The following is a 22,999-nucleotide window of genomic DNA, read 5'->3' as shown; positions in this document are numbered from 1 at the left end:
ATTTTATATAAAGTATACCCCAATAGTCTCACCACATTTTTATGAACACATGTTTTTAACTGGTGGTGTAACCGATGGGCTCGTGTGAGCCCAACATTTAAATAGCCACTGTGGTTTTAAGCTCCATAACACTTGTGAGTAAAGTTTAGAATGCTGAATCAACCATCCCATAAGCAGAAAATTATACCAACGTAGCTCAAGGATACATATTGGGGTTAGCAAACTCAGAAGCAGTGTTGTTGATAAATTTACATCTCTACATGGAGGTAACTATTGGGGCATAGTGGTCAATGGGGGTGTTCTTATTTAGACTGTATACTCGCATGAAATACGCAGACTCGTCACAAATCGACTCAGCATCGGTAGCAGTCTTTAGGCGGTCGTAGATACGAGTTTTGGTCGTTGCTGTGGGGTCTTACTATAAGAAAGGTCGTAAAAGTGGAGGGGTCGCAAGTCAAGTCGTCGTAAGTCGGAGATCACCTGTACTGTATTGTACATGAGTCCCAGGGTCATGCCGCCTTTCCTATGCCATGCGTAAACTTTGTTCAAATATGTTTGTGAATAAGCTAAAATAAAAGTCCCTATATCATTGCAATGTGACATTAATAAGTGGTAACCCTGTTGATGTTTGGCTGTGTGCATAGGTAACCGTGCAGAGAGACAGTGGAGAAGATGTCTCTGCCCCCAAGCATGGCCGTACCGACCCCAGCAATGATCCCCATGTTGGTGGTAACACGTGGGCTGGGGGAACAGGTGAATAAGCCTGCAGCCATTAACACTGCTCTCGCATAGAATAATCATCGTTCTACACGTAAAATGTATAATATGTACGTTAATTAATTAGATACCATATTATGCTGCATATCATTCTTCAGAAATGTACTGATTATATCACATGTTCAATGAAGAGCGAAAATTAGAGATTCAGTTCTAAGTGATTTAACCATTTCATTGTTTTGTCAAGAGTGTTGGTGAATTGTCCATACACCCACTGCCTTCCAATTTATCTTCGGGGGGAAAAAAAGTTATGTCGTTTGTGGTTTTGTGTTCGTAGCAGCAGTCACACACCAGATATTTTATTTATTTTCCACCTGTGCGGTTGTTATCCGCATCTTTGGAAATGAATTGTACAATACTGGCGATTGCTCAAGGTTACATTGTTGCATGATGAATACAAGCAAGCGGATTCCTTGTGTGGGCAGGTGGCAGAGACACTGCAGGCTTGGGTGGAAAAGGAGGCCCCTACAGGTTGGATGCTGGCCACACTGTACACCAGGTACCTATAAGATTATTGTTTCTGTTACTTGAATTAGACAAGACATATATGGAGCATCTACGTAAGTAGAATTTGCTTTTTTTGCCAAGAAATTGTGTTCTTCACATTCAGGGCATTTGGTTTTGTGACCTGGAACAACTTGTACATGCAACAGACAAAAGTGTGAGGTCACCAAAGCAATTGCACAGTGCATTCAGGTTTAAAAAATAAAACACAACAATCAGTGATTGCTATGAACAGGGCCCATATTGAAGAACTGTAAAAGTATAGTTTCGTATGACCTGTACTTTTGAGAAGTAAGGTATTTTCATACTTTTTTGGACTGCCTTTCATATCATTGTGTATTGTGGTTAGAAAAAATACTGTTACACAATTACATTGCTATATACTACTGTTTAGTACTCTCTGGTTCTTTCGGTAAAGTCACGTAGGTAGAAAATAAAAATGATAAAATAAAAATAATAGATCACGACATTTCGATCACAACAACAAGCAGTCCACAGCAGTCTGTTTCTTTCACCTGAAGACGATCGCTTGTTGTTGCGATCGAAACGTCGTGATCTATTATTTTTATTTTCTATATACGTGACTTTACCAAAAGAACCAGAGAGTATGAATTCCTGCAGTCACGAAAGCCTCAAATCAAGATTACTACTCTTTAGCTTGCAGTGGTCCACATGATTAGGCCCTTATCATTAATGTATTGCCTTGTGTATTTGTAATGTACAGTTAGATGAAAAGTGCACTCGGAATCCTTGCATTTAACCGCTATCCTGAGAAAGATTACGGTCCTTGAAAGTGGAGTGACTTTTCACTCGCGCCTCTGCTTGCCAGGTGTCCCAGGCAGAGAAGGACGCTGTCCCTGAGGAGGTGAAACGGGCAGCGCGCGCGTTGGCGGAGAAAGTCTTCAAGGAGAGGTACCAACATCCTGTCGCTCATTTCCATTAGTTGTAAGACTGAATGTGTTGTCAACATATCTGAGATGACTAATACAGGTAGTCCCCGAGTTACGATGGTCCGACTTACGATATTTCGATCTTACGATGGCGATAGCGATATGACAAAATTGTAAAATATTTTACATTTCGCGCGGCAGGCAAACGCAGCAGCGTACGAGGTACGATACTGTACTTTATCATCGCCATCCTCCTCTTCCAACAACTAAGTTAATGTAGCCATCAACAACCTGAAATCATTCAAGTATGCAGACGACGGACAGAATCTTGGTGACTACAGTACAATATGATACGTGACGATACGTTCAATACATGTATGATACGTAGCTTTAGCGATTTCATTTTAAGGTTACCACGATACGATACGTTCAATGCATGTTAAACGTTTTTATAGCAGATAGGATTGTTTCCTGAAAAAAACTTTCTATTAAATTGCAGTTCATGTAGGCAGGCTAAGAATTTACCTTGTTTTTTACTCAACATTTTACTGTGCAATACAGTATTGTAATTGATAAATACATACAGTATATAGTTTATACAGTACAGTACTGTAAATTGCTCTTTTGCTAAATTATCACCATTCTTTAAGACTCCTGGGTAGGCTAGGCCATCTTCGACTTACGATATTTTTGACTTACGATGGGGTCGTCGTAACGCATCTCCATCTTAAGTAGAGTACAACCTGTGTGGGGAGGGGCTGGTCACCCCGTGGTGCCCTTAATAAACTCAACGTTTAACCTACTCACGCCGGCTTGTGCCCGCCCTCACAGTCGGCCATATTTGCGGAATACACCACGCCGCCGTTGACCCTGGCCATTGACCGAGCAACCCAACGTTCCTACCAGCTCCCTCTGCAGGAATGTGTTTAGTGATACCCATGCAACTTATCTTTGCATACCTTGGCCAACCTCCCCTTTTCTTTCAAATGGTATTTCAAAAGCAACAAACTGGGTTGTACTTCTACATTAAGTCTGAAAATCCATTTGATGGCATCTGGAGTCACCTGATAGATTCTATTTGTACCTCTCGCGAAAGCGTGCATTGGGTCTTAGCACACACCATTCAGTGGACTGTGCATGGTGTGTGAGGCTGAGTGGGATGTGTTGACGCTGTTGCTGAATGCGAGTGGATTTTTGTCGGGCTACAGTCCGAGCAAGTCGTCTACTTGTCGGTTGCTAGATGGTAATATATGGTTATTATCAGAGATTTTGTTTTTATTAGTTGTAATTGTCTATCAAAGTTCTCTTCATCACTGCATAACCTCTGCCGACACATAGGAGGTTTTGAATTCCATAATATTCATTTCATGACTGCAGTGTATGGATTTGTGTGTAAAATGCTTGTAGGTTACGGGAGATTGGAATGAGTGAATATGATGCCGCCATGTACGAGCGGTTTCTGGGGGCTGTGCGGAGCCAGGTGCAAGCCCTACGCATCATCCTCGACAGCCTTGAGGTATCCCAGTTCGGTTGACCCTGATGCAGATGTTTGAGATAACAATAACAATGAAAATGGTGATAAATCACTTTGAGTTGCTATAGGCGAGTGGGGGTGGTGCAGTGGCATGGTAGCACAGTGATTAGTATTACTGCACGATACACCAAGTTATGATGAACCAAGTTCAATTTCAGCCTACAGTTAACACATACCTGTCAACCCATACGGTTTACCCATATTCTTGTACAGGGCAATTGAGTTTTCAGGTCCATATGGCGTATAGCCGTTTCAATACAATCATACGGCCAAATAAAACAAGTCGTGGGATAGCTTATTTTTTCACTCTGAAGAGTAGCGTTCCCCATAGCAGCCGACAAATTTGATCCGGGAAGTAAAATACTTTCGGTACAGATCATGTGTACAAGCTACACTTTGTCTCTTTGTGTTTCTCCCTTGTTATTGGACTTTGTAGAATGAACTTTGAGATTTATAAGGACATGGAGTGACCAATAAGGTCTGAATTGGTCTGTAATAAGGTAGGCACTGATAAGGGGTTGACAGGTATGGTTAACATGAGTGCTGAGTGATATCTGCATCATTCCTGCTCCCCCCCCCTCCCCCATATGGTGACTTCTGGTCAAATGACCCCATGCCCAACAAGACATGTAGATAAACTAATTTAGCAGTTAATTTAAAACAGAGCAGTCATATATTATGATAATGATGATTAAATTATGCTTATGATAATTCAACTCGATGGATCAGTGGTTAGAAATACAGCTCGCAATCAGAAGGTTGCAAGTTCAGTTCATAATTGGAGTAAACGTAATCCTTCATCCCTTTAGAGTTGAAAAATAAGTACCATAGCAGGATATATCAGGGGGAAACATATCTCTGACTTGTTTTAACGCTGACATAAATGGATGGAAACTTTACAGGCCAAAGGGAAGGAGCGGCAATGGCTGCGTCACCAGACAACGGGAGAGCTGGACGATGCAAAGCTTATCGACGGCCTTACAGGTGAACGAGCCGTGTACCGACGCCGTGGAGACCAAGATCCTGAGGTAAATAGGAGGCGGGCCTCAGGCTTCGAAGTTTATGTTGGACTCAGGCTTTGGGCTTGAACAGCTTTGGCTCGTGGGTCGGAATTTTTTTTTTTAGGAAAGTCGATTTTTTTTCATTTGTATTGTAAATCAGGAAATTTACAACTATTAAACTGATAGCATATCCTTAATCAAATGGAGGTAATCTGTACATAAATAACATGTATCATGTATATCAAATGCCGAAAATAAAGATATCTGCACAAATCTACAATGGTTAACCAGATGTCATAGGCAAAATATATAGATATAACATTCGAAAATAATCAACAATCTTAATTCCAAGATTATTGGCAACATGGCAGCAATGATGTGGCGGGGGGATAGCTCAGAGGTTAGAGCTATGAGGCAGTACCCCTGAGAGTCTAGATTGGAGTATGGACAGCCACCCTTTATTAATCCTGGGTTCTGAAATGTAGCGAGTGGATGGTCAGCCCAGTCACCGGTGACTGCACACAAATAACGTCATTAAATTTCACGTTAAATTTGGTGTTTTACTTGTGATTTGGTTAAATCCAGTTCAGAGAATGAAAAAAATTGAAATTTGACTGTCATGCAAATATATAACCGTGTATGGGAAAGTATGTCCTGTGAAAAATCCCTTAAGCAGCTGTTCTCTTGCGGGGCACACTGCCTTGCAAACTCTCTAAATGGATTCTTTGTCTCATGGCATGATGCCAATATCACAATTGGAATTGTGGAAGTGGGGGGGGGGCATAGAAAAATAGAGGGCAGCATTACATCTGATCCAAATATCATTTACAGCAAAAACTACTAAATAAAATAAAACGTATCAAATTAATTTTAAAATCCCGCTCGCTTCGGTGTAACACCACTTGTATGTCGCCATCTTATCTGTCCGTCCTGATATCCAAAAATAATATACTGTTTTTACAAAATCACATACTAACCAACTCATGGTTTTGGAAGTCAATGGACCGGTGAGTTGGGTGTTAGGGAAATCTTTTGAATAAATTTCACTTTATTTTTAATTATTGATAGTTTTTTTACCCCCAGAGAAAACGCAGAACATCTGTCTTTAAAGGCTGAAATTTGTTGTTTGCAATTCATAACATTCATATTTAGTTTCCATTTGATTTTGTGTGTGTTGTTGCACTTCTCCACAGCTGGGCTCACCGCTGGTCAAGCCAAAGCGCCTGCGTGTGCTGCTCGACGTCTCGGGCTCAATGTATCGCTTCAATGGCCTCGACGGGCGACTGGAACGTGCCATGGAGGCAGCCTGCCTCATCATGGAGGCCTTGCAGGGCTATGAGGGGAAAGTCTCGGTGAGTTGGGTGTTGGTTAGATTGGCCTTACAATTGGCCCCATGGTACAGGGAAACCTTTCGAGGCTGGAGTAATTGGGGGAGAGATCCTTTCCTTGGTGGAAGATGTGTGACATACTGCTAATAATTTATTAAGTTATACACACTGAACCTTAACTACATTTCCATGTCATTAATACCTAACCCATTTTAGTGATGTTTAGTAACCTAATAAATATTGTTAGTGACGGGCAAGACCACCTCAGCTGTACTTAACTCACCTTACTTGGTGTCTCTAATCAAGGACATATCAATGTCTCCAGATGATTTGCTTGTCAGTTTCGATGTAGTCTCCCTGTTCACGAAGGTACCTGTACCTGACACCATTGCAATCATTGAAGACTTGGTCCAACAGGGACTGAATCCTGATGTACCAACTTTGGTGAGGAACTGCCTTACCAACACTTACTTCACCTGGAATGGTACATTTTACAAACAAAATGAGGGTACCCCAATGGGTTCTCCTTTATCGCCAGTGGTAGCGAATGTTTTCATGGAGAAATTTAAGACAGATGCCATCCAGACATCCACCCTACGTCCCTCCTTGTGGAAGAGATATGTAGATGACACGTTCGTCACATGGCCTATCAGCACTGAACCAATTTTTCAACCACATCAATTCCATACACCCATCTATCAAATTCACCATGGAAGTGGGAAATGATGGCAAGCTACCTTTCCTGGATGTTTTGATCGAGAAGAGACCTGGTGGCTCATTGGGACACTCTGTCTACAGGAAAGCCACCCACACGGATTCCTATCTAAAGCCTGATTCCCACCACCATCCAGCCCAGAAGAATTCCCTCATCAAAACACTACACCATAGGGCCCATTGCATCTCCGACCAGCACCACCTATCCAGTGAACTGGAGCACGTACGCCAAGCCCTCAAGATGAAGGGATATTCGGACCGCACAATCCGCAAAGCTGTATCCCAAATCATGGGTAGAGAACCATCTGAGGACCCAATCAAAACCATCCCCTTGCCATACATAGCAGGGGTTACCAAAAATATTTCCAAAATCTTGAACAAACACAAGATCCAGGTTCGATTCAACACAGTACACAAAATCCGTGACCTGATCCCATCTGGGAAAGATGTGATTCCTGACATGCAATACCCTGGTCTCTACAAACTAAGTTGTGTCTGCGGCAGCAGTTACATTGGGGAAACGAAACGACATGTCTCGGACCGTGTTCGCGAACACAAGGCAGATTTGAAACACAGCAGAACCAATACCTCTGCCATGGCTGATCACTGCTTGAACGCGGTGGGCTCACACGACATTGTTTTTTCCGAGACCAAGGTACTCTGCAAATCTTCGGGCTACCATCAAAGATTTGTTTATGAAGCCATCCAGATTTCTTAACACAGACATAACTTCAACCGAGAAGATGGGTACAAATTGAGCAATCACGTTATTAACCAGGTAAAGCCTGAACTGGTTGTTGATGTTTCCATCCTACCTACCATTGTCAGCGTTTTTTTCCAACTCTCTGAGTTACATTACCAAGTTAAATGTCTTTACTTTAACGGGCTAACTATATATATTGGTGACTGCAATCGTGTAGCTGATTCTTGATTGAAATGGGAACCGATAAAGGGGTGACGTAATTGAGATGTGATTTTTCTTTCACGTGAGTCATACATTTGGTTGTATGATTCTAGACCTGGAGTTTCAGAGTATTGGATTTATGGAGGCCATAGAGCACAGAGTTACAGCGATCAACGTAATAAGTTATTTCTAGATTTGAAGCTTTCGTGACTGCAAGGATTCATACTCTTAGTTCTTTCGGTAAAGTCACGTAGGTAAAAAAGTGAAATTAAAATTAATTAAAAAAAAACAATAAAAATCACGACGTTTCGGAGGCAACACAAGCTTCCGTCTTCAGGTGAAACCGTCACAGCAAAATATCTGTACCTTATATAGTGGTTAAGGGGGGAGGAGCCAGGAAGGGCAGCGGGGGAGGAGGAGTTGTGAAGTGGTCAATTACTGCTTTTGTTATACTGCTGGGTGGGTAAATGAATTAGATACGATTAAGCCGCTCTTTGTTATGCTGTTTGTGTGCAAGTCACTGTGGGATGAATGGACTCGTGGTCAGGGACGTGTTGCGCAAGTAACTGTGGATGTACATAATAGAAAAGGAGCGGAAATGCCCATGTTTATGTAGAGATGCTACGTGCTGGGGGGGAGGATCGTGAGACAGCGCGTAGTGGGTGGCTACATCACGGTCCGCAGGCAGGTGTCCACATCGCGGTCCGCATAGGCCCCGCCCCCTGGCGCGGAGGGCTATGTAAGGCGATGCGCAGCAGCGCCCGGGGAGTCGGCGTCAACCAGTGAAGAAGGAAGACGGAGCAAGAGATAGGGCCCTGAGACCCCTAGCCCCGCTGCCCTTGTAAGGGCCGGGACTCTGTGCGGCTCAGTGGCGAGACCTTGGGGATCACGGCCTGACGTCCTTGTAAGGGCCGGGCTGTGTGACCCAGGGGTCGAGACCCGTACCCTGGCTAGGACGGGTCAGATAGCCTCCCCTAGGAAGCACGTATCCGGAGGGCCTGAGAGCGTAGCCGAGTTAGGCACGCGTAGCGTAGGCTGTATCTCGGCTGTATCTGTTACTGTTGTGTTAGTGTTAATAAACAAGTGCTGCCCCGTCAACTCGTCTCCCGCCGTATTTAAGATATTACATTTATACCAGTGTTGGCTGACAATAAAGAGTACTGTTAAACGTTAGGGATGTTAACACTCGGTGAAGTAAAATAGTGCCTGTCAGATAAGATGGTCCAAAAATGTGTAATTAAATCTTTTTTGCATGGTTGATAACATCTTTCCAATGATTACTAAGTTTGTACCCATCATCACGGTTGAAATTATGTCTGTGTTTGTATATCTGAATGGCTTCGTGTACAAACCTTTGATGGTAGCCAGAAGGCTTGCAGAGCACCTTAGTCTCGGAGAAAACAATCTCATGAGAGCCCACCGAGTTGTAGCAATGATCGGCAACGGCGGACGACTCAATTTTGCTGTGTTTCAAATCTGACTTGTGCTCGCGGACACGATCAGAGACATGACGTTTCGTTTCCCCAATGTAACAGTCACCACAGCTGCAACTCAGTTTATAGACTCCAGGGTATTGTAAGTCAGGAATGACATCCTTCACAGATGGAATTAGATCACGGATTTTATGTACTGTACTGAATCGGACTTGGATCTTATGTTTGTTTAGAATTTTGGAGAAAAAGATGTCCAAAATTCTAAACAAACATAAGATCCGATTCAGTACAGTACATAAAATGTGATTTTTATTGATTTATTTTTTATAAATTTTAATTTCATTTTTTACCTACGTGATTTTACCGAAAGAACTAAGAGTATGTAATAAGTTATAAATGCATGAATTAAGGTCTCGGCAGTAAATGGGGAGAGAAAATTGCAGATGTCAGTAATATTACACAATTCTAGATTTGAAGCTTTCGTGACTGCAAGGATTCATACTCTTAGGTTTTTTCGGTAAAGTCACGTAGGTAAAAAATTTAAATTAATAAAAGTAAAATAAAACAAATAAAAACAAATTCACGACGTTTCGGAAGCAACACAAGCCTCCGTCTTCAGGTGGAACCGTCACAGCCACGACAGCTGTATCAAGTAAATGAGAGATACAATAAATACTACCCCGTATATATAATGGTTGATGGGGGGAAGGGCCAGGAACGGCACACTTTTTTATTAATATGGTAAGGTGAGGCTTAAGACCAAGAGTAAACTGCATAAGGTGAGGCTTAAGACCAAGAGTAGACTGCATAACAAAGGACTGAGCCTTTGTTATGGAGAGGTGCGGTTTGTAACTAACACATGGCATACATAACAAAAGTGTGAAAAAAGAAAAGGAAGTAAAAACTAAAACTGGTAAAACAACAAACTGGCTGTCTATCAATAACCTGTAATAGTTGTCTGTCAAATAAGATGGTCCAAATAAGTGTAGTTACATCTTTTTTGCATGGTTAATCACATCTTTCCAATGATTACTCAGTTTTTTGTTTTATTTTACTTTTATTAATTTAATTTTTTTACCTACGTGACTTTACCGAAAAAACGTAAGAGTATAATATTACACAAATAAATAAAAGTAAGAGATCTGGCAAGCGTGAAAAATAGCTCTGGATGAAAGATAACACTAAGCTTATGGACATTATTAGCAAGAGAAATACAAGAAATATTTATTTCTAATATAAAATGAACCACATCAGTAGACTATAAATAATGGGTATATTTATTTTGTATAAAGAGGCAGTGAGTTATTCCAATTGACAGTCTGTAAATAATGAGAAAACCCATCAAAACAGGAGAATCGGTGATGTTTATAAGTGTCCTGTGTTCTCTCACTGTTCATGTTTTTTTTCAGTATGACATTGTCGGCCATTCTGGTGATGGTTTTGACATCGAGTTGGTACCAACCAACAAGGTTCCCAAAAACAACAAGCAGCGACTGGCTGTCCTGAAGGTACGTCATATATATGTTACAAAAATATGATTTACATTTTTATGTCAAGCATATTAGTATGTTCCAAGCATTATAACCTTCTACAATAGAGCTTTAGAAGTTTGTCAAATGTACCCATGCCAGTACAATTAATCTAAATTACATTAAAAATAAATGTAAATGTGTGTCATCAGAGAAAGACCATGGACATCAACCATGTGAATCTCGTTAAGAACAGTGAAGAACGAACAATCTTGGATGAGATAAAGTGGACTTTGAGAAGTTGCTGAATGTGGAAAACCCAAGACGCGAAATGGTTGAGGAGCATCACAGAATTGAAGTAGTTGCAGAGACTATAACCAGAGAAGAGGTGATGGAGGCTCTGGGCAGCATGAAACATCAAAAGGCAGTGGGTCCACATGAGATTCCCATTGATATGTTTAAATTAATTGGGAGAAAGGAGTGTTTGAAATATTGATGGGGCTGTTTGGGAAAATGTGGATGGAGAAGAAAAGGCCAGATGCGTGGAGAGAGAGAGAGTCCATTGGTTCCCATCTTGAAAGGGAAAGGCGATGTATAATAGTGTGGGAACTACAGAGGAATAGCATTGATGAGTCACACCATGAAACTCTGCGAAAGGATTATAGAAAAGAGACTGAGGAAGCTGGTGGATATTGGTGAGAGTCGGTTTGGATTCAGACAGGGAAGGTCAATGACGGCTGCAATCTTTGCACTGAGAGTAGTGATGGAGAAGTTGAAAGAGAAGAAATGGGACCTGCATATGGTGTTTATTGGTCTAGAGAAAGCATAGAGCAGGGTAGCTAGAGAGCTCACCTGGTGGTATATGAGAAGAAGAGGTATTCCTGAGGTATATGTCCGGCTGATCTAGGATATGTATGAAGGAGGGAAAATGCATGTGCGAAGCAGCGGCGGGGTGTCAGGAGAGCTTTCAAGTCAGAGCAGGAGTGAAGTGAGGTTCTGCTCTGAGCCTCTTCCTACTCATCCTGGTGCTGGACACACTAACGAGAGATATTCAGAGACAGCCCCCGTGGTGTATGCTGTTTGCAGATGATATTGTGCTATGCGGTGAAAACAGAGGGGTAGTGGAAGATGATTTGAAGATCTGGGTGCAAAACAATTGAGGGAACGGTTTGAGGATCAGTCCGACAAAGACGGAGAATATGGTGGCAAATTTCAGTGGAAATAATGCAGAAGGATGATTGCAAATTGGAAGTGACCAGTTAATGAAGACGAACGAGTTTAAGTACCTTGATGCAATGGTGTGTGCTGATGGATGACTAGAAGGAGAGATGAGAACAAGAACAAGGGCTGGATGAGCTGAAATGGCGAGAGATGACTGGTGTGGTGTGCGATAAGAGGGGTCCCAGTTTGGTTAAAGGGAAAAGTGTACAAGATGGTGGTGAGGCCGGTGCTGTTGTATGGGGCCGTGTGTCGGGGCACAAGAAAGAGGGAGGACCAAGCTATGGTAGTCACAGAGATGATGATGTTGTGGTGGATGTTGAGTTTAATAAGGAAGGACAGGGTGAGAAATGAAGAAGTGAGAGAAAGACTCTAGGTAGTAGGAATTAGACAGAAGATGAGAGAGAAAAGGCTGGTGTGGTTCGGTCACGTGGAGAGACAACAGGAAAATGATGTGGGTCAGAAGTTGCAAGTGATGCAAGTGGAAGGAAAGAGATCAAGAGGAAGGCAGAAGAAGAGGTGGGGGGCGATGTGGTGCGATCGGACACGGTGGCCCGAGGAGTGGAAATAGAGATGGCGCAGGACAGGGAAGCATGGAGAAGGTTGGCGGGGACAGCGGGACCCCACATGAGTGGGCCAAACACGTGGAAGAAGAAGAAGATAAATGTGTGTAATATTCTTAGGTTTTTTCAGTAAAGTCACGTAGGTAAAACATCAAAATTAATGAAAATAAAATAAAATAAAAACAAAAATCACGACGTTTCGGAGGCAACACAAGTCTCCGTCATCAGGTGGGACCGTCACAGCCGAATTAGCTGCATCAAGTGAGGCAATGATTCAAGAAGTAATCCCTTATAAGCAAGTTGAAGGGGGGAGGAGAGGGGGGGGGGGGAGCTCATCAGAATGTGGTAGCCAATGAATGGAACGTATCGGGAGGGAGGGGGGCGGGGCTCAAAGACAGCACGGGGCGCCAAGCACAACGCATCGGGAGGGGGAGGGGGGGGGGAGCGGGGCCAAAACAATGGACGACGGCTTGGACGCGGTTGCCTCTACACACGCCAACACAATGGACAGAGAGGGGGGAGGGGAGGTTTGATACACATGATAGACAAAAGAACGAAAATGCCCATGCCTACACCAATGCCGGCTGAACAATGAAGAGAGCACTGCCAAAACAACAACTGGGGATGTTAACACTCGGTAAAGTAAAGTAAAATAGTGCCTGTCAGATAAGATGGTCCAAAAAAGTGTAATTAAGTCTTTTTTGCGTGGTTGATAACATCTTTCCAATGATTACTAAGTTTGTACCCATCATCACGGTTGAAATTATGTCTGTGTTTGTATATTTGTATGGCTTCGTGTACAAACCTTTGATGGTAGCCGGGAGGTTTGCAGAGAACCTTGGTCTCGGAAAAGACAATTTCATGAGAGCCCACCGAGTTGTAGCAATGATCGGCAACGGCAGAAGAATCAGTTCTGCCGTGTTTCAGATCTGACTTGTGCTCGCGGACACGATCAGAAACATGACGTTTCGTTTCTCCAATGTAGCAATCACCACAAATGCAACTCAATTTGTAGACTCCAGGATACTGTAAGTCAGGAACGACATCCTTCACAGGCAAGGCCTCTTCGGCAGTACTCAACTCAACCCAATTAGTCTTTATGGTTAAGGACATGGTACTATCTCCTGATGACATCCTCGTCAGCTTTGATGTAGTATCTTTGTTTACCAAAGTCCCAGTACCGGACACCCTAACAATAATTGAGGACTTAGTCCAACATGGATTGAATTCTGATGCACCTGCGCTGGTTAGGCATTGCCTCACCAACACCTATTTTACCTGGAATGGCACCTTCTACAAACAGAATGAGGGTACCCCTATGGGCTCCCCTTTGTCACCAGTTATAGCCAACATGTTCATGGAAAAGTTTGAATCAGACGCCATCCAGACATCTACCCTGCGTCCTTCCCTGTGGAAGAGGTATGTGGATGACACTTTCGTCATCTGGCCACATGGCCTCCCAGCATTGAACCACTTCTTGGACCACATCAATTCTAGACACCATCCATCAGATTCACCATGGAAGTGGAGAAAGACGGTAAACTACCATTCTTGGATATTCTGTTTGAGAGGAGGCCTGACGGATCCTTGGGACATTCTGTCTACAGGAAAGCCACCCACACAGATTCCTACTTGAAACCGGATTCCCACCACCACCCATCTCAAAAGAATTCTCTCATCAAAACGCTATACCACAGAGCCCATGGCATTTCTGACAAACACTGAGGGCCCGATGTACATTAAGACATGTACATCGGGCCCTCAGGATGAACGGATACTCTGACCGTACTATCCGCCAAGCTGTCTCTCCCACCACACAGAAACAGCCACTTGAAACTCCGACCAAAACCATCACGTTACCATACATAGCAGGCGTGACCAAAAAGATCTCCAAAATTCTAAACAAACATAAGATCCAAGTCCGATTCAGTACAGTGCATAAAATCCGTGATCTGATTCCATCTGTGAAGGATGTCGTTCCTGACTTACAGTATCCTGGAATCTACAAATTGAGTTGCATTTGTGGTGATTGCTACATTGGAGAAATGAAACGTCATGTTTCTGATCGTGTCCGCGAGCACAAGTCAGATCTGAAACACGGCAGAACTGATTCTTCTGCCGTTGCCGATCATAGCTACAACTCGGTGGGCTCTCATGAAATTGTCTTTTCCGAGACCAAGGTTCTCTGCAAACCTCCCGGCTACCATCAAAGGTTTGTACACGAAGCCATACAAATATACAAACACAGACATAATTTCAACCGTGATGATGGGTACAAACTTAGTAATCATTGGAAAGATGTTATCAACCATGCAAAAAAGACTTAATTACACTTTTTTGGACCATCTTATCTGACAGGCACTATTTTACTTTACTTTACCGAGTGTTAACATCCCCAGTTGTTTTTTTTTGGCAGTGCTCTCTTCATTGTTCAGCCGGCATTGGTGTAGGCATGGGCATTTTCGTTCTTTTGTCTATCATGTGTATCACACCTCCCCTCCCCCCTCTCTGTCCATTGTGTTGGCGTGTGCAGCGGCAACCGCGTCCAAGCCGTCGTCCATTGTTTTGGCCCCGCTCCCCTCCCCCTCCCGATGCGTTGTGCTTGGCGCCCCGTGCTGTCTTTGAGCCCCGCCCCCCTCCCTCCCGATACGTTCCATTCATTGGCTACCACATTTTGATGAGCTCCCCCCCCCCTCTCCTCCCCCCTTCAACTTGCTTATAAGGGATTACTTCTTGAATAATTGCCTCACTTGATGCAGCTAATTCGGCTGTGACGGTCCCACCTGATGACGGAGACTTGTGTTGCCTCCGAAACGTCGTGATTTTTGTTTTTTGTTTTTATTTTATTTTCATTAATTTTGATGTTTTACCTACGTGACTTTACCGAAAAAACCTAAGAATATGATTCCTTGCAGTCACGAAAGCTTCAAATCTAGAATAAATGTGTGTAATTTACATTAATTAAAGACATGGCAAGTAAAGCAGCATTGTTGCCAGTTGTTAGGACTAAAGCGTCAGAATTACTGCTTAACAAAATGGCAATTTGAAGTTCTATAATCGTAGCTCAATGTATAACTGCTGAGTGATTTCACGTCTGGCTAGAATAGATATGTTGTCAGATATTTAACGATGTTGTACAACTATTAAAACCCATTCGTGTGTGTTCAGACAATGCACGCGCACTCCCAGTTCTGCGCGAGCGGCGATTACACCGTGGAGGGTGCACGAGCATCGGCGGCGACTCTCGCACAAGAGGATGCAGACGAGCGCTTCCTCGTGCTCTTCAGCGATGCGAACCTGGAACGCTACGGGGTTCCAGCAGCAAGTCTGGCACGTGCTCTTACCAACGAACCGTCCGTGCATGCTTTTGTTGTGTTCATCGGTTCGCTGGGCGACCAGGCCGCAAGGTAATTATTTTGCTCATTGCACTCTTGTGGTGGCCGTGCGATAAGTTATGGACATTAACTTTGCATGTTGTTTTAATTGTCATGTCAGGCAGCTTGCACACGATCACCACCAGTCCCCAACAAAATAAATAAGTGGGCAACACACCTCTTTCCCATATTTGTCGCTCCACATAGAGCCCATCTGCGCACTCCCTTATGGGTATGTTTTTAGTGGCATTGGCTTAATACAAGCAAACCCTGGAACGGTTTTGACGTTCATATTCTCATCAGCAGTGTCAAGCTTGCGTCAACCTTATGCCTCAGTCCACTTGGGAGGTCATCTCTGCCCAACACAAACACAGGCGTATTCACTGACACATCAAATACAGACACATCAACGTGCATACACATGGATACAAAAAGTCCTGCTGTCGAGGGTTTCAAGGCTGTTGGGGCAAATGCAGGCAACAAAGGGGGACTCTGGCCAGCACCTTTGTCTCCTCAGTAGCAAATGTGTAGATGCGCATGATTGGCTGAGTCACGGTATTGTTTAGCCAATAACAGTGCTCGTTTTGACACACAGACGGACTGACACGTAAACGGATAGTTGTATTTTCTGTGTACCGTATATAGATACATATGTGGTGATTTTATTGGTCATATTTGACAGAGCTTGTATTCATAAATACACTGTCCCGAAAACTATGCTTGCTGCAGGTCTAAGGTTTCCTTTTGCCCTACCCTCTGCTCCCTGGTTCCCTTTATCCACCGTCGTTTAAAAACCTCTTGCAAGATTCAGATACCACCTTTAAGAGCACCATGTTTATCGTTATTTTACACACTTTCTTTTAACTCACTCTGTCTGTTGTTGTCGTTGTTGTCATTGCTGTTGTCGTCGTTGTATCCTCAAATCTTGTAACTCAATTCTAACACACTTCCCAATGTGGTATCGACTGCAAACTTGGTATACTTATGTCATACTGATGACAATACTAAATTCTATCATAAAAATATATATTTTTAAACATTACTTTTTACATGTAATGTTTTGGCTTGGGTCTAATTGTCCACGGTCAACTGACGTTGGCTGTAATTGGCCACGGTCCCTTACGTTATGGCAAGCTTCGGGGCCACTTCCTGGAGTCATGCAGTTCTGCCATTACTAGTACGTTTCATAAAAGCGTGTTTAAAAAAAAGTTTTTTTAAATGTTACTTATTTTTAGTTCTGATTGCACGTTCAATATGTTTTGTTGTATTCATGTATGTGATGCAGTATCTTCAGATCTGTTTTTAATTGCTGCATAAAGTACACCTTTAAACTCGAGAACACATTGTATACTGTGATGCATGTGCTGCTGCCCACTTCTCGTTGGCAGGCTACAGCGCATGCTGCCAGCCGGCCGTTCCTTTGTTGCCATGGACACCAAACTCATCCCTCAGATCCTGCAGCAGATCTTCACGACCACTCTTCTCTCATCCCTTTGATGTTACCAATCATTCTTGACACACATCTCGTGTAGCCACCATAAATTAACATGCTTCTAAAATTAGATTGACTGATTTTGAGTAAAAAAAAAAATACATGTAAATTCTGTTTTGGGCAATGAACATAACCATCTTTAAAATGGAAAGATCTACAGTGGTTAGGAGCACTATGATACAGTGGGACTAAACTGTGGTATGTGGGGGGGGGGGGCGCTATTTACAGATCCTATTCACATTTTCCACAATTCCTCTCAAATGCACCGACACCCGCAGATACATGCAGCTCGTAAGAAGAATTTGCCACTACTTTTGGGTGACTCCTCTCATCTGCAGAATGACAATGGATATTAGAAGAATAATGTGTTCCTCAAGACTGCTTCCAAGTGATGCATAACAATGGATAATTAGAGGAATTTGCCATGAATATAGAAGATAAAAGGTGTGATATTGTATAAAAAATTAGGAATTTCCTTAGTCACAGAATAAAGTGGGTTCCAATTCTTAGAGTTTATTTTTTCCAAAAAGGTTTCCAATGACGTATTCAACAAATGCACGTGGAGGTTTGGCGACTGCTGGGATAAACATGTCAGCAGTTCCTAAGTGCTGATACAATTGAAGTCTCATCGGTTTACTGATGTTTTTTAAAATCAGGGTTCACTAAGAATTGTTTCCTTTTTTGATGAGAGCAAGACCTCGCACCACGTGGTCTTCAGTGGGTGCTGTGATGACAGAGCGGCAGCAGGCAGGCTGTAGTAATTAATATACTGTACTCATAAGGCCTCATAAGAAACCTTATTTCCAGTTGCTTTATTCTCCTGCCTAGATTAAAAATGCCTCGATCTTGGCTCTCTAGAACTGGTGGCCGTTGCAAGGCTCTGCAGAATATGCGCAAGATGTGATCTTAACATAAAAAGCATGCTGGGAATCCTGTTATGTTTTGCTGTTGAAAATCCTTTTTTGTATAAAAACACGATCACCGTTTTGCACGTATGAAAACAATGATGCTTGGAATTGCATTGTTGCAGGAAGAGGAACACATGGATCATAGAACAAATAAATATTAAATATGTTAACTTGGGTGAGGACGCTTTGCCAGAAAGGATGACTGTAGATGGATAAGACTGGTGACAGAATAGGGAGTCAGAGGGAACTTGTCTGAGAGGGTTACCATGTGTTTACAGTACTGTCAGCTTATACTTGTGGCATCGAAGAACCATGAATGCGGTGGCATGGAGAATTCTGCATTCAGGCTTCTATAGAAAATGGCTGATGGGCACATTAAATATAACAATTTCATGAACAGAAATAATTTCATCAAAAATTCCATTAATTTTTAACCAACTGCTTGGCTTTCATCAATGTAAATTTATATTTAAGCAAATTATTGAGATATATAGAAGCACTAAAAAACGTGGTATGTAAATGTTAATACTGGAAGGAACCTCCTGGTTACACCAGCCCACAGGGGATTATTGTGTCCGTCCGTCGTGCAGGGAGGGGCTGGGTGGGGAGGGGAGGGTGGAGCTGGGTGGGGAGGGGCTGGGTGGGGAGGGTGGGGCTGGGTGGGGGGTGGGAGGGAGGTGGGGCTGGGTGAGGAGGGGCTGGTCACCCCGTGGTGCCCTTATAAAACTGAACGTTTAACCTACTCACGCCAGCTTGTGCCCGCCCTCACAGTCGGGCATATTTGTGGAATACACCACGCCACCGTTGACCCTGGCCATTGACCGAGCAACCCAACCTTCCTACCAGCTCCCTCCGCAGGGATGTGTTACAGTTGTCTGCCCCCTTGAAGTCAGAAGGTTGAAACAAATGACTCCAACCATTATTTTTCAGACTTTCGTGAGAAGCCTGAAAAATTGTCGATTGTCTGGCCTATGAATAAGAGTGCATCAAAATACCGATTAGCTTAGAAACAGCCTACCGAGCACGACTGCCGAAAAGTAGAAGAGTGGATCATTATCAAGTAATGTTTCATTAAATTATCTGCCATTAAAGTCAGTATATAAATCGTGGAAGTGTTGATTTATCTTGAAGTTGCAATTCTGATTTACTCCTTGCAACGTGTTTATGTAATGAATATTGTGGGATAAATGCAATAAATAACTCGATGCAAGTTTGGAAAGCTTTTAGTGACAGAATATACTCCGTTAAGTGTATATATAAACATACATTTTATCGTTGGATAAGTGCATTATTGATTTTAATGTGTTGACATGTGTTTACGTGTTATATTTAGAAATAAATAAATTTATAAATGCCATCCTGTTGATGTCAGCTATACACGTGTAGGGTTGTTACGGGAGGGCTGTAGGTGCATAGGATCCTACGGGGAATAAACACAGTGGGCGGAGCTCCGGGAGTACACGGGGGGGGGGGGGGGGTGCCCGCAGCGACGTCCGCATCAGGCAGCCTGGGGGGTTGTGATCCTGACGAGGGGTATAAAGGGGGAGGACAGAGAGAGCTCGGGGCTCAGTCTGGGAACGAAGGAGGAAGAAGGAAGATCTTCTAGTTAGAAGCCCTGGACTCCCCTCGACGCCGCCCTTGTAAGGGCTGCAGAGGATCGAGCCAGAGGCGTGGTTCCGTGAACCAGGGTCAGTACCCTGGGACTCCGGAGACCGTAGCCCGACTCACCAGTGTCGGGCCAGTTAGCCTCCCCTAGCCCGTTAGTGGAGGACTTGGGAGTAGGTCAGGATTAGCTAGAGTGTATCCCCAGTTATCCGGGTGAGGGGGCCGCTACCCCCTCTAGTGCTGTCCTGTACCGACAACTTGTAATAAAGATACGTGTGCCTCAACCTAGGTGTCCAGCGTAATTACCGGTACTTCATCTGGTGTCAGAAGAATTACGGACATGGAAACACGTCAGACAGCTCGAGCCAGAGTACCGGACGAGGACACTGCTGAAATCGTTGAGCCCGAGACGGCTCACCAAGACATGGTACAGCCGGGGCCTGACGCGTTCCTGCCGGGGCATCGGCATGAAGAGGAGCCGCAGCCAGACGCGCTACGGCTGGCTCACGAGAGGCTGGCGGAGCTGCTGTATTCCGCTGCCGCCACGCTGAAAAACATCACGCGGCTGGGGGCTGGTGGTCCACCACGGGGCGAGGGGAGTCGACGACCGGAGCGCCTTCCCGCCATTTCGGAAGACTCCAACTTTGAATTTCCCGCCATCGCCACGGCAGCTGCAGAGGGCGTGGCCGGGCTAAACCTTGGGTCCGACACCGCTCTCGCTGGGACAGCCGCATCATCGCCAGCGGCGGGAGCGTCATCACGGCTGCGACAGGCGATTCCATCTGCCATTCGCGCCGACGCACAGCCGAGTCCTGAGGATAGCAGCCTGCAGACTTCCAAGGCGAACGCTGCGCTGCAACAACGGCTGCCTCCGCTGAAGGAATTTGTTGGCGCGGAGGGCGACTGGGGCGGCTTCCAACGACGCTTCATCGCCCACCAAGAAATGGCAAGGTGGTCGGACGACGAAGCCCTCTGCGCGCTGCCGGCGCTCCTCGACGCCGACGCGCTCGCCGCCCTCACATCGGCGCCAAGAGAGAAGCGTTCTACTCTGCCGAGGGCGCTACAACTGCTGGCTGGGGTCTATGGACCATCTGCAGAATGCAGACAGCAGTTCTACGACCGCAAGCGGGGTGAAAAAGAGTCGCCCCTGGCATACAGGACGAGCCTCCTGGCGCTGGCCAAGACGGCTTTTCCCCGTATGGACGACGACGGCGTGGACGCGATGGTCACGGAGAAAATCCTCCTCCTGGCAGACGACCTGGACATCGCTGTCGTCGCACAGGAGGACGCCGAGATGACCTCTTTTCAGGCGGCGCGCCTCCTTCACGCCAACCTTCTGTCCCTGCGGCGGAAAGCCAGCAGGGCATCGGCCGGGCGTGCGGTGGCTGCAGCCACCCTTCCGACGGAGGAGCTCTACGCCGTCGACCATCGACGGCAACAGGCGCAAGGAGCACGGTCGGGCCGGGACGGCTCAAGCCGTTTCGACCGTCCATCGTCTCCACCGGGGCTCCCGCGGTGTTTCAACTGCGGCGTTCGGGGCCACGTCGCCTCGGGGTGCCGCTCGCCTCGACAACGCGGGACGATGCCTCGACGGGACGCCGGGCCTCCTCCTCCCAAGCTCCAGCAACATGATCCGGCGAGTCGCGGCACCACACATGTTTGGCCAAAGCACCCACCCGTTGCACACTCTCGCACCACAACGAACGGGGGGCCGATGTTGCGTTGCGACGGGCCAACGCGGATCACTGCGGGGACTCAAATCGAGCCCAAACAGTGGTCCGTGTTGGCCCATCGCGTGGTAGCCGCGTCGTCAGGGTCGTCGGCCGTGGTCGGACACATTGACGGGGTAGAGGTACGCATCCTGGTCGATACGGGGGCATCGGCGACAATCATTTCGGAGTTAATTTACAATATTCTGCCTGTACAAAGCCGGCCTTTACTGCCGGTTAACGTCCCATTCTATGCCGCTAACGGGGGCTCTCTGGGCATCATGGGACAGATTCGAGCGCAAATTTGTATTGGGGACATCAAATTGTTGGGGCCGATTTTCGTTTCCTCCTCGCTGGGGGTTCCGTGCCTGCTGGGGACGGATTTCTTAGGCAAAATGCCAATTCGTATTTTGATCGACCAAGGATGCATTGAGCTTCCGTCGGGGCGACGCATGGCGTTCCTGCCTTCCCCTGCGGCGGCTCGGACGGCGTTCGCGACGGTACCGGCATTCGTCGTCAGAACAGTTAGTGTGCCGCCGGGAGCTCAAATGCTAGTGCCTCTGAAACTTCGTAAGCCCTTCGCTAAGGGCGTAGGGGATCAGGGTGTTTTGCTGGGACCGTCTAGGGTCGGGGTTAATGCACCTCATTTGATTCCGGCCCAGACCGTCGTAAGAGGGGACGGGGACCCTTTCATCGCGGTCCTCAATGTGGGGTCGCAGCCGGTGGTGGTTCCTCAAGGGACGGTGCTCGCTCACGCGACGCCGGTGCCCTGCGAGGAACCTGTCGCGAACCATGTTGGCACTGCTTCCCAGATGCTCCCACATTCGGACAGCGATGAAGGGTGGCTCGACGCGCTTTGTGCGGGATCGACGGACCTGACAAATTCAGAGCGCCAACAGCTTAGAACGCTACTGAGGGAATTTTCCGACGTTTTCAGTCGGAATAAATATGATTTGGGTTGCACTCACCTGCTGCGTCACCATATTGACACGGGTGACAGCGCGCCAATTCGCCAAAATCCGTTTCAGTTAAGTCCCGCCGAAAAGGACCATGTCAAATCGGCTGTTGATGACATGTTAGCCGCCGACATCATTTCTCCCTCCACCAGCCCTTGGGGAGCGCCGATCGTCCTGGTTAAAAAGCAGGACGGCTCGTTGCGGTTTTGCGTGGATTTTCGGCGCCTTAATAAAATTTCGGTTGCCGACGCATACCCGCTCCCACGGATGGACGAATCGCTGGACGCCTTGGCGGGAGCGCGATTCTTCTCCACACTAGATTTACTTTCGGGATTCTGGCAGCTTCCTCTGGACGATGATTCTAAGCCTAAAACTGCTTTCCGTACACCGCACGGCCTGTTCCAATTCAACCGGTTGCCGATGGGCAACTTTCCAGCGATTGATGGAATTGGTTTTGGCTGGATTGCAATGGGAGTCGTGCCTGATTTATTTGGATGACGTTATTGTCTTTGGTAAAACTTTTGATGAACATCTCCAGAGGTTGCGGGCGGTTTTCCTAAAGATGCGGGCTGCTAATTTGAAATTTAAGCCCCAGAAATGCCATTTGTTACGCGAGTCGG

General features: G+C 45.4%; 1 protein-coding gene across 2 annotated transcripts in view; it reads left to right on the top strand.

Moving 5' to 3' along the window:
• Positions 1 to 18,279, top strand: part of VWA8 (von Willebrand factor A domain containing 8) — a 63,340-nt gene extending 45,061 nt beyond the window's left edge. For both annotated transcript variants that reach the window (XM_078619949.1, XM_078619989.1), the window contains 9 exons: positions 645 to 753; positions 1,203 to 1,276; positions 2,111 to 2,193; positions 3,579 to 3,687; positions 4,608 to 4,733; positions 5,900 to 6,058; positions 10,495 to 10,593; positions 15,504 to 15,742; positions 17,098 to 18,279. In XM_078619949.1, coding sequence (XP_078476075.1) covers positions 645 to 753; positions 1,203 to 1,276; positions 2,111 to 2,193; positions 3,579 to 3,687; positions 4,608 to 4,733; positions 5,900 to 6,058; positions 10,495 to 10,593; positions 15,504 to 15,742; positions 17,098 to 17,206 — 1,107 coding nt within the window. In that variant the 3' untranslated portion in view covers positions 17,207 to 18,279. The remainder of the gene's footprint in view (positions 1 to 644; positions 754 to 1,202; positions 1,277 to 2,110; positions 2,194 to 3,578; positions 3,688 to 4,607; positions 4,734 to 5,899; positions 6,059 to 10,494; positions 10,594 to 15,503; positions 15,743 to 17,097) is intronic.
• Positions 18,280 to 22,999: the final 4,720 nt, after the last annotated feature.

Source organism: Lampetra planeri, chromosome 1, assembly GCF_965212315.1.
Source record: "Lampetra planeri chromosome 1, kcLamPlan1.2.h2, whole genome shotgun sequence".
NCBI classification, from domain to species: domain Eukaryota; kingdom Metazoa; phylum Chordata; class Hyperoartia; order Petromyzontiformes; family Petromyzontidae; genus Lampetra; species Lampetra planeri.
This window is presented reverse-complemented; position numbering and strand designations above follow the sequence as displayed.